At 40.2% G+C, this 11,622-nt stretch overlaps 1 protein-coding gene across 1 annotated transcript; it reads right to left on the bottom strand.

Moving 5' to 3' along the window:
* Window positions 1–2,554: 2,554 nt before the first annotated feature.
* LOC115794240 (dynein heavy chain 5, axonemal-like) lies at window positions 2,555–3,223 on the bottom strand. The gene is made up of 2 exons (XM_030749615.1): window positions 3,002–3,223; window positions 2,555–2,815 (listed from the first exon to the last, which is right to left on the bottom strand). Exons 1-2 carry the CDS (start codon window positions 3,221–3,223, stop codon window positions 2,555–2,557), a joined length of 483 nt encoding a protein of 160 aa, XP_030605475.1.
* Between the last annotated feature and the right edge of the window lie 8,399 nt (window positions 3,224–11,622).

Below are 11,622 nucleotides of genomic sequence, written 5' to 3'. Positions count from 1 at the left end.
TGGGAGCAGTTGGAGTGGATCGAGGTGCTGGAGGAAATCCAAGGAGAAGGGAGGCCAGGCAGGTGAGTGAGCGAGCAGGTGAGTCCAAAAACCAGCAGCGGGTACGGCGTGGAATGGCGTGGTGAACAGAGAGCAGGATTCAACACGGGGATCTGAGGGAGACGAAAACGAAGAGCAGGTAAGTCACAAAATATACACGATAGAGTCACAGGAAGGAGCCGACACTAACTTAGAGGTAGTCAATGATCCAGCGAGGAGTGAAGGTCTGCTGGCAGCTTAAAAGGGCCTCCTGATGGCTTGATCAGCTGCAGGTGTGGTGACGCAACACCCGGCGTCTCAGCCCCAGAGAGGCGGAGACACCGGAAACCTTCGCCATGGTCCGCAGGACAAACACACATGTACACAGACGAACACAGAAACCTCCCTAGGTTATGACAGAGGGTGTCTGTCTCCCGAATCCAAGCTAGAAGCTGGTTCCATAGAAGAGGCGCCTGAAAGCTATTCATTCGATAAATGAACAGCTGAACCACACCTTGGCAAAGGTGTTGAGGAGGCGCTTGTCATAATTGTCAGTCACACGACCACCATACTGAATTTCTCCAATCATGTATCGAACTGTGCTCCAGGACACACCCTAAGGAGATAACAGAACAGTGATACAAGGATGATAGGAAATAAAACATGAAAAATGTTTTTGACCAACACCCACAGGAAACGAGTCTGACTCAGTCCCTATACAACCGCTGTAGGAGCTTGGTCCGTATTGCTGGCCATGAGTCGGACTTGTTTCTTGTGTGTTGGACTTTGTCAGGGCTGCCCTTTGTCATCGATTCTGTTCATAATTTTTATGGACAGAATTTCTAGACTTAGCCAAGTGGCGTAAGGCCTTCGCCTTGGTGGCCTCATAATGTGATTTGGCGCTATATAAATAAAATTGAATTGAATAGTCTCATCTCTGCTTTTTGCAGATGATGCAGTCCTGTTAGCTTTATCAGGCGGTGGCCTCCATGGTTTGCAGCCGAGTGTGAAGCGTGAGAATTAGCACCTCTAAGTTTGAGGCCATGGTCATGCCCCCTCCGGCTCAGGCATGAGTTGCTGCCCCAGGTTGAAGAGTTTAAATACAGTATCTCGGGGGAGTGACGGGAAGAGGAAGTGAGAGATTGACAGACGGATTGCGGCTGCGTCTGCAGAATGCGGCAGAAACGAGCTTCCTCCAAAGGGTGGCTGGCCACTCCCTAAGAGATAAGGTGAAGAGTGCAGCCATTCGGGAGGGGCTGCTCCTCCACATCGAAAGGAGCCAGTTGAGGTGGTTCGGGCATCTGACTAGGATACCTCCTGGGGGCCTCCTGAGTGAGGTGTTCTGAGCATGTCCTACCGGGAGGAGGCCCTGGGGCAGACCCAGGTCACACTGGAGAGATGATATCTCTCGGTTGGCCTGAAAACACCTTGGGCTCACCCCAGTTGAACTGGAGGAGGTGGCTGGGGAGAGGGAGGCCTGGGCTTCTCTGCTTAGGCTGCTGCCTCTGTGACCCAGCCCCGGATAAGCGGAAGAAGATGGATGGATGGATGGATGGAAATTTTTTGACAAAATTTGGGCAGAAGGTGTTGTGACAAAAATCAAACATAAGGGTGAAGTTATTTGTTGACTCAGGCTATAGAGCACAGCCAGAGGCACAGTGTCATCTTACATTATTTTTCATTTATGAAGCACATCTAAGTTCACACTGCAAGAGTTTCAAATGCATGATATACTTTCAGTAAAGTAAAGCAAATAACATTGTATTCATGTATTCATATTTCACTAAGCATCTGCATTCCACAAGGTCCATCTTCTCTGTATCAGTACTTTAAAGAGTACTAACATTTTGTTATTACTTTATGATTAATTTACCATACACACATTCTAAGACTATTATATCTGCCTAACCACAGGTTAGGGATACAAAGTCTGAAAATTCTAAAACTCCCAACTGATGATTGCTATCATAGTTAGGTATTTACACTTTCTTATAATAAGTGTCACTCCACCTACCTTTTTAATATCCATGTCATCAAGATGGTTTTGGACAAACTGGACAGTGGCATTGAAATCAGCCTGGTTGAACTCGTAGGGAATATTCCATCCCAGGGGGCCATATTTCCTCCTCTCCTGGACTGTGCTGTGAAGAAACGCTACTGCATATAGCATCGGCCTCCACTGCACCATGTTACTGCAATTATTAATCGAAGCCAGAATTCAAGAGCTGAAGATAAGCTTCTGGCCTCCAGGAACCGTATCATCGGGCCAGGAAAAGACAGCTGGTTCGTACATATTAAATATTCTTCTCTCATGTTTTGGACAAAAACACAGACTAAATGCTCCGATGCGTTTACATTTTTACAAACCTTCCAAGGATATGATGGAGGGTCTATCTGCATGTCTGCCTCTACAAATAATTAGTTTCTTTTCCACATCTACATGTCAATATTAAGAGATATTTTATTCTCTTAGGTCCTCTTTCTCAAATCACCTCTCAAATCTCTATTTTCATCTGTTGGATGGCGATTAATAATTCTAGACTTCTTTAAACCGAGCTAAAGTGGACCAATCCTTACCACCGTATGTCCTCTTAAGCCCTGCCTTGAGGCCCTGTGGTGGTTCATTGGTGAACTTGATTGACATCTGGAGAAGGGTGATGGGAAAATGTCTGTGGACCTCAGTGGTCATCCAAAGACGGAAGCTGTCACTGACAAAGTCTGTCTCTGTCACCGTGTCCATGAGCTCATCCATGAAGTCCAAACCCAGGTGGCAGTTCTGGAGTAAGGCCCAGCCACCCTGCGGACAAAGATAGTAGTGTGCCTTTCATCCATGTCAAGGACTGTAAATGATGAGTTCAAGAAATCCCTCAATAATTTCAATACATTCCAAATCACATTTTTAGAGACAGAGCATCATAATGTCTAGTTGAACTGAATGCTTACATCTGTATTGCTAAAATAGTAGGGATGTCCCACCACTCACATTAGCCATAGTTTGCTGCAGAAGCTTGCGGGCATGAACCTCTTGTCCTTGGCCCATGGAGACATATCGGGTCTCAATCTTCAGTTTCTTCCCCAGTGCTATAATGAAGTCAGTTGGATCTGAGCCCATTAAAAGGAAGCAGATGAGAGGTGTTCGTGGGTCCGACTCCTCCCACAACTTCTCTAAGTCAAGAATCACCCCTTCAGCATACTTTTCCCCCATTGCGTATTTACGGGCCTAAAGGGAATAAAATGGCGTAAAGCAGATGCAATTTTTTAACGCTTTGTAATGCAAAGAGCTAAGAGTTGAGGAAAGTAAAAGTATATATTGGAATAAATTTACTTTCTAGAAAGCTGAGAACTGAGGGAATTGTTCAAAGGATTTTATCTGGCTAACTCTTTTTACACAGCAGCAAAGGCTAGGGCAACCGTGGACTGGACTGCGAGTACAATAAAATACATTGCACTCCAGGCTTGTCTGCAGTGGACCAGAAAGCTACCCATCAGTAAAAAGTGATCTATTATCTATTAGCCACTGTAGATATTCAGGCTCAGTAGGCTGCAGAGTGAAAGCTGTTAAAATAATATAGGCCACTTCTTAGACCAAGCAGATATCTGAAGATTAAGAGATAATACACTCTTGTTTTGTGGTCTCAGTGTCAGGAGGCATCTCCTTCTTAGCTTTAACCCATCGACTTTCAAATTGTTGTTACAATATTAAAGGCCATAAAGTCTGCTGTGAATTGGAACCATATAAAGAAAACTGAACTGAACCATTTTCTCCGTATGTTATAGCCATGCATAGACATGTCTCTCTTCACCTGTGCGATGGTCCTGTCAGGACACCAGCGTATGAGGAGCAGCCGTCAGAAACAGTCAAGAGACTGTTCTCTGTCCTCTTCTGGGGCCTCCTTGTCAAACCAAGCCTTCCACTGCTTCTCATTATGACTTATCTGTAAGATCAACAAATATAAAACAGAGCAAATCTTTTATTGCAATTACAATAGATTATATTACATTAGAAACTGACAGTTACTTTTGCCACCCTATCAGCCCTATAGCCTTTGTATAAATCAATTTATTTAAATAAAAAATTACATCATCAATTACACATTTATTTCTTTCAGACAGAACCATTATGTCAACCATTATGTTGTATTTGCTTGACCATATCCATTTTAGGACCATTTAAATGTCTAAAACCTAGCCCTGTTGCACTTTTAAAATCTGAATGAGTGGGTAAACAATGTGCAGAGGAAACGGGCACAAAATTTGACTGAACATTTCTACACCGCATCAGTAAAAGGATAACCAAACCCTGCAACTTTTGATTGACAATGATTCATCAGACCTGTCCTCACATACAAACTGCATACAAATCCACGCCTGGATACAAATTCTTGCTAAGTTGTACTTGAGAGTAAAAAGTCTTCAGTAGATGAAGTGAACTAGTTACCAAATGATGACTATACGTATGAATTTGAATGAACTTGAAAAAGTTTCTTATACCTGTTTATCTTATATAATCCTGGATTGAAATAAAAAAGCATCAGGAGCATAAAGTCATACTTATGCCAGCTCAAATGTCACTTTGTTAAAAACACAACAGATAGAAAAATACAGAGCTTTAACCTTAGCCATTCGAATGGTCGGACCTACAGTGCAGGAGATACAAAGTCCACATCACCCCAATCCCCTATTCAGTTTTAGTTTGCTACAAGGCCTCAACCAGTTTAACTTCAGAGTCTAATATTAATTGAGTAACATCTAGCAAAAAAGTAATCATTAGATCTCAAAATGAGGTGGATGTTGTTCTTAGAAAGAACTGCTCATGTAGGCCCAAATGACAAAATATCATGCATTAGAAAGATAATATCACAAACTTCAGGTACAGACACACATGGCAGCCAATTCAGAATCACAAATTACCTTAAACCATGTTTTTATCTTTAATAACAACTACACCACCACGCATAACTGTGTCTAATCGAGCAAATATGAAAAAATAAAGCCGGTTTCCTCATAGAGCCATTTTAACAACATCTTCAGAAACAGTTTCACCCTGCTTCTAAATATCAATAAGAATATGCCTTTATAATATTACTAATATTTGGGTATGTGTGAAATCTTGAAAAATAGTATGCCCTTTAATGAGTACTTATTATGGAACGTCAAGAAGCTACCTGCTGCTGTATTTTATAAGCACCTTGAGACAACAGCCGTGTCTCGGTATGCCAGTGTGTGTGTGTATGTGTGTGTGTGTGAGAGATAGATTAAAACTGCTATCGGAAGACTTAACAGATAAAGGTCCTTGTGGATACAGTTTCTCTAGGCTAAAGAAAATTATCAGACACCTGTCAAGGCACGTCTAAATTGACTGAGCTATGCGTGTGTGTGTGTGTGTGTGTGTGTTTTGTACCTGATCCAGTATATCAGCAAACTGCCAAAGTTTGCTGAGCTCTACAAGGTTTAGCCACGTCATGTCAAGGATCCACTTAGCTGGTTTCTGGGGGCAAGCTTTCAGGTCCAGAGATGCACCTCCTGAATAATATGAACATAAACAAATACATATATACACACCTGCACATATATACACACAGGACTCAAAATAAAAAGTTATATTTTGAAATGCAAAAATAGAACAAACGTAATCATGCAAACCCAATCTTCAAAAATACAGAACGATATCTGAATTGTGATTCGTTGTTTATCAGATGGTGAAGCTGCGTGCGTGTACCAGACTGTGGCTGTTCTGGTTCTGCCAGTTGCCATTGCTGGGTTTTATACCCACAGTGAAGAGCGCTCATTCAGTGAACTGCTACAGTGTCAATATGTTCAAAATGTTTGTAGTCTCAGTCACGAGCTTTAAAACAAGTCTACTCCTTGAAATAAACAATAAATAAAAAATATTTATATTTATATTTATAATATTTAAAACAATAAATATAGCAAAAAAAAACCAAAAAAACCAGCAAAGAGCAGAAACAGATGGCATCACTACCTCATCCTCATCTCCAAATGTTTCTCACAACTTGACCATCACGTTGCTGAGCTCATGAAAATTTTCAGAACAAAGGAGGATCTGCAGGATGGAAAATTTGTCTTCTTGTCCCAAGTCACACAGGTAAGTTATGTTATAATTATTGGTGTCTAACAGATCTGTATTTATGGTCAGGGTGATTTCAAAATAAAATTACACACTCCTGCCTAGTCCCCTGATTAATGCAACACCAGGTTTGGTCAAATGTGTTTCTGAAGGACTAAACTAGTTCTGTCTGTTTTCATGTTTCCCTCTTTAGAACGTGACGATTCAAAAGAAGAGGGAGTGCATCCTCAGAGCTCTGTGCATCTATCTTGATGGAGACCCAAGCATCCTCTTTAAAGAATACCTGCTAATGATTCTTTAAGTAATAAGCTTTTATATAATAGGAATAAATACGAATTCTTCTATTTACCAGGATATGTTGAATTAAATCCAAAGCTTGTGTCTCATCAAGTCTGGATTTTTTTTTCCAGTTTTGGGGGCCTAAACCATTGTGTACAGTGCATCTGAAAAGTATTCACAGCGCTTCACTTTTCCCAGAATTTATGTTACAGCCTTTTTCCAAATTGTATTAAACAAATCTCTTTGCTCTAATTTCTACACACTAATACCCCATTATGACAATGTGGAAAAACGTTTGAGATTTTTGTTAGTGCATTAAAAATAGAAAACATTTACGTAAATATTGACAGCCTTTGCTTAATACTTATACTTTGTTGTTTGCTTAATACTTTGTTGTTGATAGGCCGTATCACTGGCGGAGACGAGGCAGCCTACAGGAGGGAGGTGAACAGTCCACGGTGTGTGGACAACAACCTCACCCTCAACACAAACAAGACCAAGGAGATGATAGTGGACACGAGGAAGGAGAGGAAACCTCATCGACCACTGTTTATCCGAGACCTTGAGGTGGAGAGGGTGAGCAGCTTTAAGTACCTGGGGGTCCACGTCAGTGATGACCTCTCTTGGACACTGAACACCACACAGGTGCTAAAGAGGGCTCAGCAGCGGCTGTACTTTTTGAGGAGGCTGAGGAAATTTGGCATGTAAGCCAAAGTCCTCAGCAACTTCTACAGCTGCATCATCGAATCCATCCTGACCAACTACATCACTGTGTGGTATGGCAGTGCTACTGTGAAGGACCGCAAACGCCTGCAGAGAGTGGTAAAGACTGCCACAAAAATCAACCCTCTCTGCAGAGCATCTACCATCGCAGAGTCCACGGGAGAGCTGCCTCCATCGTCAAAGACCCCACCCACCCCCAACATGGATTATTTACACGTCTACCTTCAGGCCGGAGGTATAGAAGTGTGAAATGCAGGACCACCAGACTAAAGAACTCTTTCTTTCCCACGGCCATTAGACTCTTGAACGGCTGAGCTGGAAACTTCCTCATAGACACCACTGCACTTCTGTCACTGTTTACCTGTCTGCATACAGCTGCACTTGTATGTTCAGACCATTTCTACACAGACTATTGCAATATAGCACATATGCACAATGTATATAATTTGTTATTCAGAGAGACTTATTTATTTATTTTTATTATTTATTTTTTTTTATTGCATGTTTATTTTTTATCTGTTTTCTTGGTGTTCTAACATCCAGTGTGGGCAGCAGAGTAAGAATTTCATTGTACGTACAGGGAAACAATGTTTCTTTACTGTGCATATAACAATAAAACATTGACTCTTGAATCTTTGTTGATCCACCTTTGGCAGCTTTTTACAGCCTCAAGTCTTTTTGAATATGATGCCAACAGCTTAGCTCACTCATCTTCAGACAGTTTGGCCCGTTCCTCTTTGCAGTTCTTCTCCAGCTCCATCGGGTTGGATGGAGACATCTGTGCAGCCATTCTCAGATCTCTCCAGAGATGTTGAGTCACATTCAAGTCTGGACTCTGGCTTGGCCACTCCAGGACATTTACAGAGTAGTTGTGAAGCCTAAGAGATCTTGGCCATGTGCTTTGGGTCGTTGTCCTGCTGAAAAATGAACCGTCTCTCCAGTCTGAGGTCAAGAGCACTCTGGAGCAGGGTTTGATCCAGGATGTCTCTGCACATTGCTGCATTCATCTTTCACTCTGTCTTGACTAGTCTGTCAGTTCCTGCTAAACATTCCCATAGCATGATGCTGCCACCACCATGCTTCACATTAGGCATGGTGGACTTTCCTCCAAACATGACCCTGGCATTCACACCAAACAGTTCAATCTTTGTCTCATCAGACCAGAGAAGCTTGTTTCTCAAGTGCAATCAACTGAATTTACCACAGGTGGACTCCATTTAAGCTCTAGAAACATCTCAAGGATGGTCAGCAGAAACAGCTTCATTTTGAGCTTCATGACAAAGGCTGTGAATACTTAGGTTAATGTAATTTCTTGGTTTTCTATTTTTTTAATAAATTTGCAAAACCCTCAAACCATTTTCCACATTGTTGTGATGGGGTATTTGTTTTGTAGAATTTTGAGGAAAGAGATTAATTTAATCCAATTTGGAATAAGGATCTAATGTAACAAAATGTGGTAAAACCGAAGCACTGGGAGTACTTTTGGGATGCACTGTATACAATGGTTTAGGCCAGGGGTATTCAACTCCAGGCCTCGAGGGCCAGTGTCCTGCAGGTTTTAGATGTGTCTCTGCTTCAACACACCTGAGTCAAATATAGAAGTCATTAGCAGGACTCTGGAGAACTTGACTGCATACTGAGGAGGTAATTCAGCCATTTGATTCAGGTGTGTTGGATCAGGGACACATCTAAAACCTGCAGGACACTGGCCCTCGAGGCCTGGAGTTGAATACCCCTGGTTTAGGCCCCAAAAATTGGAAAAAGTTCCAGACTTGACATGACAGAAGCTTTGGATTTAATTCAATATATCCTGGTAAATGGAAGAATTCATATTAGACAAAATCATTTGAAACAATTTTGTCATCTGGTTAGCATTTCAGTGGTTCGCTGGTTTTGTCTGTTTTTTCTTTGATAATGGATTCAGATGGGCCAGCTGTGCAGAGGGATATTGAGCAGCTAACTTTTGGAGGGAGGTGAAGCCACTCCTACTCCTCCAGCAGATGTTGGGCTTGTGGTTGAAGGAGTTGAACTTCTCCGGGACATGGGTGATGTTGCATCTGCATGTGCAGTCTTAGTGGGTGTCATATATGCAATGAATGTGTGCTACCCGAAAGAACTAAAAGTCTTCTTGGAGGTGCTTCGGAAGATCTTCGTCCAACTGGATGCTGGAAAACTTTCAACAAAGGGACTGATGCTCAGCAACAAACTATATGAACAAACTGTATCTTGAGCTTGAGTGTAGCACTAATATTTACCATTGTAAATACAAAAGAAATGCAGCTGGGGACACTTTAAATGAGAGGGCATGATTAAATAAATGATTAAAAGCATGAATGATCCATCATTATACATGTCATAAAATGGCAGGTGATAGTTTCAATACACCAATTTGGATAAATTGTTGCATGGATTTGGTTTGCATTTTTCAGTTGAGTGAAATGTATTTTCGTTTTCAGTTTTTTCTTTGTTTGTTTTTATAATTGACACATTTCCAAGTTGTGAGTGTGAATCCTCAGAATTATTACACTATGTTCTGCATTACTATTCTCATGACTGACGTTTGCACTGTGAATTGTCCTTTAAGACTGCATTTCTTTGACCTTGCTAAGGCTTAATGTTGTAAAAATATGAGACATTTGAACATGAAAGTTTGTTATTGTTTGTCAGTTGATGCTTTTGTGACTGTTAACTTGGTTAAAAGAATGTTATGTTTAAGATCTCTGGGGTTAAATAAAGAAGATAACAAAATTACATCAGACCTACTTAATTCCTTTGTGTGGAACCTGTTGACAAACTTGAATTTAGTTAAAAAAAATTAGTTGAATTAATAAAAAAAAACTTATCAGTTGATGGAAAGCAAATTTTAGTTGTTAAAGTAACATAATTTGTTTATGTTGAGGGAAAAAAATGCAAAGTAAGTTCACTGAATGTGTGCATGCTTTGTCAAACTAACACAAAAAAGTATAGTTAATTCAGCTAACTTCTCTTTTGTCAATCTGAAGGGATTTGAGGTAGTTGGGTTAATTCATTCATTTTATCTTAATTAAACTTAGGGTCATAAAGTCAGGTTACTATATTTTTTTCTTTTCAACTAACTAAATACAATTATGTAGAACCAGTCTAAAAGAAAATATGTTAAGTCAACGATTCTTTTTTTTTTTTTCTCAGTGTAGCAACCCTTCTGATTGGAGGAGTCGCCTCCATACTCATCCTCGCTGTGCCTGAAGGTAAATCTGTTGTTACAGCACAATGACAGTTTAATTTTTACAGTCTGTTTATCATGTTTGTTTCTTTCTTGTTTTACGCCACATCAATTATTTGTATTTTTTTATTTACACAGTGAACATCTTGATTTTCTGCCACAGCTCTTTATTAATATTGGTCCTGACATACCTTTTCCTCTGAGTTTACACTGTTTCTAGTGTGTAACGAGATTGTTTTGTGCTTTGTACAGTATCACTCGTTGTTGAGATCAATGATCCTGAATAATCTGTAGGTTGGTTTGTAATGATCTCATCCTTGTTATTCTTAAACCTTCTGCAGCAGATAAACTGTATTAGTGTTGTGTGCTTTGTACATTTCCCCATACCTCCACAGAGTGACCGTGTATGGTTATGGAACAATACAGTTAATGTAGAAATGATTCTCCATTTAGTTTGAGATAATACTGCAATCATTTAGACATTTTTGTTTTTCCAGTGTTTATATGAACTTTTCAGTATAGTTAGGTCTCACTTTATGTTCATGCACTTGTATTTCAACTTTGTTCCTCATAAATTGAAATGTATTTTTGTTCCCATTTCTAAATACGGAATAATTTGTTTTGCTATAATTAAGCAATAATGTATTAATTTTAATTAATTTCCTCACTATAATTACTCAGTATAGTAATTTACTTTTAGACCACATTAGTCTGGAAAGAATGTCTGCCAACTCTAAAAACCAATTGGACAAATTTAAGTTGGATTAAATTGCAGAGGTTGGTGTGAACAGCTTCATTAAGAACAGGCGAGTCCCAAAAATAATTTTAATGCATAAAACTTACACGTCCAGTGTGTAAAGGCCAGAAAAGGCACGGGAAGCAGTGAAGATTGTGAGTTTAATTTTAGTGGTAACGTCTCACGGGACCAAGACAAGTGCTGTGACACGAGTGAGTCATAGACGGATGTAACTGAGAGAATCTGCCTGTTTTTCCAAATCAAATATCGTTCAGACTTGGATAATAAAAACAAAATAATGTATATTATTTATTATTTCGGTGCAGCCTGGTACCAAATAACCTCCATACCGGTACCTGGGGACCATTGATTTAAATTACACGAGAAATGGTTGTCTTAATTGGAGGGGAAAGCAAAATGTATATATATATATAAAAAAAAAGTAACTTAAAGGGCCAAATTGTATTATATTTTTGACATCCATTTGCAGGCCAGCTTTACTAGGAAACAGCTGGAGGTCCTTCATCAACCACCTGATCAGCAACTGTTAAGGTGAAGAAAATAATACTTTGAAGC

This window comes from Archocentrus centrarchus, chromosome 16 (genome assembly GCF_007364275.1).
Source record: "Archocentrus centrarchus isolate MPI-CPG fArcCen1 chromosome 16, fArcCen1, whole genome shotgun sequence".
NCBI classification, from domain to species: domain Eukaryota; kingdom Metazoa; phylum Chordata; class Actinopteri; order Cichliformes; family Cichlidae; genus Archocentrus; species Archocentrus centrarchus.
This window is presented reverse-complemented; position numbering and strand designations above follow the sequence as displayed.